The sequence below is a fragment of the Chenopodium album genome, chromosome 3, assembly GCF_948465745.1.
Source record: "Chenopodium album chromosome 3, dcCheAlbu1.1, whole genome shotgun sequence".
Lineage (NCBI taxonomy): Eukaryota > Viridiplantae > Streptophyta > Magnoliopsida > Caryophyllales > Amaranthaceae > Chenopodium > Chenopodium album.
Genome location: NC_137836.1, coordinates 18,102,046 through 18,108,828, shown reverse-complemented (window position 1 = coordinate 18,108,828; position 6,783 = coordinate 18,102,046). Strand labels below are relative to the sequence as shown.

General features: G+C 35.9%; 1 protein-coding gene across 1 annotated transcript; it reads right to left on the bottom strand.

The window, feature by feature from the left end:
* Positions 1-3,339: 3,339 nt before the first annotated feature.
* On the bottom strand, positions 3,340-6,417 carry LOC145624910 (uncharacterized). The gene is made up of 4 exons (XM_081677995.1): positions 5,883-6,417; positions 4,823-5,454; positions 4,430-4,663; positions 3,340-4,035 (listed from the first exon to the last, which is right to left on the bottom strand). Exons 1-4 carry the CDS (start codon positions 6,415-6,417, stop codon positions 3,340-3,342), a joined length of 2,097 nt encoding a protein of 698 aa, XP_081534121.1.
* Positions 6,418-6,783: the final 366 nt, after the last annotated feature.

The following is a 6,783-nucleotide window of genomic DNA, read 5'->3' as shown; positions in this document are numbered from 1 at the left end:
TTTTGCTGTAATGTATAAAATTATTTGTTGCTAAAATGACATCAAATAGAGACGGATTTCAATTTCGTCTCTAATTTAGAGACGGTTTTTTGATTTTGTCCCTAATTTGGAGACAAATTTTTCAATTTCGTCTCTAATATTTTGTTCACTTATTATAAATTATATGCATAGAAGTAAACAAATAGTACTTGGTATAGTTGGTAAGAGATTCACCATCTGACTTTGAGGTCGCAAGTTCGACTCCTACCAAATGCGATTCTTGAGACTGGGGATTCAAAGAGCCTTACATGCAAAGTCGGGCTGAGTTGACCTAACCTGAGTGAGATTTCAAATTGGTAAAGGCCGAGATCGGGTTGAACCGAATTGCTAATAGGGATTGGGTTTTTGTCTCGTAGTGTTTATAGCAACCAATATTAATGATTTGTAGCTATTTTTATGAACCAACTTTAATAATTTGTTGCTATTTTTAATTTACGAACCAACATTAATAATTTGTTGCTATTTTAGGAACTAACATTAATAATTTGTTGCTAATTTTAGCAACAACCAATGGTAATTTGTTGCCAGAGTTGGCAACGAATGCACCAAAAACAGCAACAATCATGGAAACTATATTTTAATTGATGCAATATTGCAACAAAATTGCTTTGCAATTGGTTTCCAAAATCCCATGGCAACAAGCCTTTTAGCAACAACAAATTTTTGTTTCCAACCCGTTGCTAAATAGAGTTGGAAACGGATTTTTGGTGAATAGCAACAAATTTTAGTTGATGCTATATTGATTTTTTTTTGTAGTGTATGTACTTATAAAACATCCTTTGATAGATGCAAACTAAATTGGCCTCAACACTCTAAAATATGAGCTGATCTGAATTCACCCAACACCATGTTCTAGTTGTCAAAGCATCACTAACTAATGACGAGGTGTAAAGTGTGTCTTTAATGAACATCCCGGCCACTGATTATTTCACCATAGCCGGTGAATATTTTATTTTATTTTGTTCTTTTTGTAATTTTTTTTAACCCTAACCTAAATATCACATAATGATACTCTATTTTCGAATTTATTTGCTCTGATTCTTCTCTCACTTTTTTTAACCAAGCTTTCCAATTCTTCCTCAATTTGAAAACCCTAAAAATTTTCGAATTCAATTTTTCCCCAATTGAACCATGAGCTCAACATCATCGTCATCGTTCAATAATGATAAATTAAATTCAAGTGGTACCCGTGATAGGTTGTATTGTGGACGTCGATTACCTGTTGTACTTTGCACCACGTGGAAGTTCAACGAAAACCAAGGAAAATGTTGCTATGCATGGGTAGTCGATGGTTCTTATTATTTTTGTTAGATATGCAACCATTGATCAGTATATATAATAACTAAATTCAGATTTAGAATAGAACTTGCACAAAGAAGTTAATTTACCATTACACAAGAAGTTCAATTCATGAAAGTCAAGTGTTGAAGAAACCAACATAGTACTTCATATAAGTTAGGTTATGATCGAATATCATATTAATTTTATGATGGTTTTAAGTCAACAATTCGTTGTAAATCATCATTACATAGAACTAGTATATATCTAAAATATAAGTATATGCATAATCTAGTGTTGTTGAGGATTCTAATGAACAATAATGATAATGATAGTCTAAAGTATGTGTGTACACATTATTCTGGTATTGACGTGGAGATTAGAGGGAAGAATTTTATGGGTTGGCTTGGATCATTTGACTTTGACTAGTATTTTATGGGCACTAATTAATAACACCTTCATAATTGTAACCTCTAACAAGTACTCCTACTTTATTGAGTTCATATATAAGTGCCAGATGGGAACGCGTACGGCGTATGGTGTACGGATAAAGGACAGTTGCTGATGCAGAGTTTATTGGGAAATGGGGTGTCTTACTGTCCTAGTGGCTGGTGCAGGCTATGTAAATTGTAATGTACGAGTACGTGAATACAATTATGTGAATTTTGAATTTGCTTATTTTATATATGAAGTACAAACTACAAAGTGAATAATTAGACCAGATTAGATTAGATTACACTTTAGACAATAAGGTATATAGAATTGAAAATTAGATAATACACTCGGGTGCACCAACACCCGGGTAAGCAAAAAAAGGCGGAAAGAACATATAGTGTTTGATAAAGAACATACCTTTGTTTGACAAAGAACATACCTTTAATATGTTCTTTGAGTGTGATCAGTGTGTTCTTTGAGTAAAATTATATGTTTTTTACATTATAACTTATGTTAATTAAATGTTGATAAACATATATATTTTTTTGGGTTTAATAATACAAAGTATGTTCTTTGAATTTGACGTGTATGTTCTTTAAGGTCGTAGTGACGCCCAAATTCTATTTTTATTATCTCATGTCATATTTAAATTACTTTTATTATCTTATCTTCTTTGAGTTTGATTAGTGTGTTATTTAGGTATTAATTATATGTACTTTACAATATAAATTATGTTCTTTTAACATATGTTATTTTGAAATTTGATATTGAAATCTTAAATTATTTTTAATTGAAAATAATATTAGAGTAAAAAAACTTAATTATTATGGGAAGTTGAATTTTTTTTGGAGAGATAGAAAACTATTTTTGGGGGAAATGATATCTTTGGTAAGGATTTTTTAAGAGGTGATCAACATTGGCATGACTCGCATCCCGACCCGATCCGGCCCGAAATAGGGTGGGTTTGGGCAAACCTAAAAATGCATTTTAAGTTAAAACTCGAACCGGGCTCGAAAAAAGCCCGATAACCCGCTACTTTTCTACGGGTTTGGGCACGAGAAATTATGATATGGCGCGGCCATACTCGATTTTTTATCACCTCTAAATTTTTTCCGTTACTAATGTGTAATTTTTCAGAAAATTTTATTAAGTTTTTATCTCGTTCTTTTTATTATATCTGTATGTTCTTTGGTAATGCATGTTTTTGTCAAATACAAACATGCTCTTTGTCAAATACATGTATGTTCTTTATTAAACACAAGATGTTCTTTCCGCCTTTTTTATATATATCCGGTTGTACGATGAGCACTGTACATCCGTGTGTATAAACCACGGATTAATATAGAATAGATTATAGATAATATATATTAAATTAGTTATTGGCATGGGCAATGCCCTGGATGATCATTTTAAATTTGTAAGTTTGATCAACATTAAATTAGAAGGTTAATGTTCAATTGTATGTACTATTTTACTCCCTCTGTTTTATTTATTTAATTTATTTGTATCACTTTTTTTTTTGGGGGTATTTTTTTTTTCTTATTTTTTTTTGACATATGCTAAAACAAACTACACTACTAAACACCACTAAACATTATTAAAAGACAGTAAACTAGTATTAGCCGCCGTTGCCCGCAAATGTGCCTTTTGCACCTTGATCTTGTCTACCTTTTGAATGCTACACCAGGAGAAGGTTGATCCCAAACGAAGAATCTGATCCACTGTCCATCTTAGATCAACGTCGATGTTGCTTTTATTCCTCAACATCCTAACCATATTCTCCGAATCCGTGTAAATTGTTATCGATGTTAGATGTTGAAGAGCTCCCCACTTAAGACCATGGATACAAGCATGCATCTCAGTTTGCACGGCGAACTGAGCTAGGCCATATGTCGCACCTCTGATACCATCGAACTCATCTTCCTCCACCCCATCTGGACACCACCCCATTCCTGATCTCCTTGTCTGCTTATTCCATGACCCATCGACTTGTATCACAGTTGACCCTTCTTGAGTTCCATCATTAGATAGAATCGCCCGCATGAAACCTGGCGGGTGATCATGGAAACTCTCTAGAGGGTGCAGGCAGCGTAAGGTCGTCTCTCCATTATCGGCAAAAAGATCATGTTGACGCAATCCCTCTGAAATAATTGCCGGAGTTGACAACACATTCGACCCTGATCTCCTAAAAACCCTGTTATTCCTAGTTTTCCACAAACCCCACAAAGTGGCTAAGAAGAAGGTAATCCTATGGCCTTGTTTCCCATCCAAGCTAAGGTAAAGCTGGATATAGTACAGAAACCAATCTACAAAGGACTGGTTTGCATTATCTTCTAAGTGGATGCCTAGTATTCCACCCCTCCAAATATTTTTTGCCTTCGTATATAAACCTGAACATATGTTGCATATCTTCCTCCAAATCCTCACAAAGATCACAGTAAACTTGATTATCCAACCCTCTTCTACCCAGGTTAACTCTTGTCGCCAAACCATTATGGAGTAATTTTCACACAAAAAGTTTCCATTTGGGAAGTATATGGAGAGCCCAGAAAACTTTATAAAACTCCAAAACCGCCCCATTTCCTATCCAAGACTCCAAACCTTTAACAAAAGCATAACCCGTTTTGACCGTATAACGGCCAGACTTATGATCTAACCAGTACATGTAGTCGTATACCTCCGTCACTGGCACTTCCATTGATGCTATAACAGTCGCATCCCTTAGATTAAAACAAGAATTGAGTCTTATGTGATTCCACCCTGTACCATCTTGGTCTAACAAATCCCTAGCCTTCCAATTCCAAATCTCGCTCGTCGTATCCAAAGAGTGCGTTGTCGGTATCTTCCCTTCTATCCACCTATCTTTCGTAGCCATAATTGTTTCCCCATTCCCAAACTTCCATCCACACCCCTGAACCAAAATGTTCCCAACTTTAACTAAGCCTCTCATTCCCCAAAAGTAGGGCCTGCTTCCCAACGACGCTGGTTTCCTTATTTGAATATGACTTACAAAACGTGCCCTACACACCTTAAACAACAAAAGATGAGGATTGTTACTTACTCTTCATACCTGTTTCATAAGAAGAGCACTATTCAAGCAAACCAAATTGCGCACTCCTAATCCTCCCATACCCTTAGGAAGTTGAATTGTGTCTCTATTAACCCAATGCATACCCTGTGACCCCATAGACGCCCAGAAGAATCTTGACATAAGTGAATCCACTTTGTTAGCAATATAAACTGACATCTCAAAACAAGTAAGGACATTGGCTATTAATGCTATCAGCACCGAATTAATCAAAATTAGCTTTTGGGATTGGGAGAGGGGAACTGCATTCCACCCAGCAATCTTCTTACTAATCTTATCCACAATGAAATGAAAGGTTGTTGCCTTTGTTCCTACCATGTCAATAGGCACCCCCAAATCCGGATCCAGCTGACTAACCTGTCCCATGCACAAAATGTTTTTAAACATTCTTTGATCAATGAGAGGAGTATTGGGGCTAACTTTGAAGTGCAATTTTCCCAAGTTTATTTGCTGTCCAGAAACTTTGCAAAACCCGTGTAAGATATTAGTGACAGTTTGACAGCTACCTTCCGTTGCCTTGAAAAAGAGAAGGGCATCATCTGCAAAAAATAAGTGGGAAATAGAGGGGCCTATTCTTGCTAGTTTAATGCCCTCAAACATCTTCAAAGCAAAACCTATATCCAACATTCTTGAAAGTATATCCATACAGAAAAGAAATAAATAAGGAGATAAAGGATCTCCCTAACGTAATCCTCTTGTGGGCTTGAAATGTTGAGACATATCTCCATTTAGTAGAACTCTTTATGAAACTGTAGAAATGCACTGATGGATCATGTGAATCCAGTGAGGAGAAAACCCATAGTCCTGTAAAACTTGTAGTAAGAACGTCCAATTTACCCTGTCATAAGCCTTGCTCATATCAATCTTGACCGCCGCTAGAAAATTTTTTCCCCTTCTCCTCTTATTTATCATTTCTAATACCTCATGGCTCAAAATAATATTATCTGTCATTTGTCTCCCAGTAAGAAATGCATGTTGAGTCTTTGAGATCAAGTCCGGCATAACATGTTTCAACCTGCTAACTAAATACTTGGACATGTACTTATAGAAGCGTTCTCAGGCGACTCAACTTTAGGAATCATAACCAGAATGGAATGATTCCATTCTTTCAAGAGAAATCCTGTCTTTAAGAAACTCCTGGCCGCAAGAGTAACTATCTGACCCACCGTATTCCAATGTTTTTTCAAAAAACTCCGCCGTAAAACCATCTGGCCCCGAGATTTTGAACCATTGAGGCTAAACATCGCTCTCCTTATCTCCTCGTCAGTAAAATCTTTGTCCAAATGGGCGAGCTGTGAAGGTAACATCTTTGGGATATCTAACTCCCTCAACACCATTGCCGTGTCATTACCTTGGTGTAACGGTTGAGAAGTACAAAACACTTTTTTCATTGAGTCCACCACCAAATTTTTAATTGTTATCGAGTCCTCCTCCCAGTTTCCATCTACATTCTTTAGTGTCAAAATCTGGTTTCTATTTTGTCTAACCTTCACCCTTGAGTAGAGTAAAGAGGTAGGGAGATCCCCTGTAGAGATCCATCTTTCTTTCAATCTCTGGTTCCAGTATGCAACTTGCATTGCCGTCAAATTCAATTCTTCATAAACAAGTGTGACATAGTGTAGACACCTACTTTTGGCCTCTTGTCCCGAAAGGAAGTGCGATGATGTTACAAAAATCAGTTCTTCATGTTAGATCAAAGTTAAAATGTTTATGGACTATGAAAAGCATTATGAAGTAATTTAAAACCCATATTTGAGACAAAGTTATCTTAGAGCCTTGTCCGATTACTAATTAGGCCTAAAACTTGTTCATACATGTTTAAAATTGATTAATAACGGACCCAAATGCGTCAAATGCAATGATTGGATCCAATGGAACCTACATTGTTGAAAACCGAGACAAACAGATAAACAAACCATCAAATTCCCGTTCAAAGCCTATAT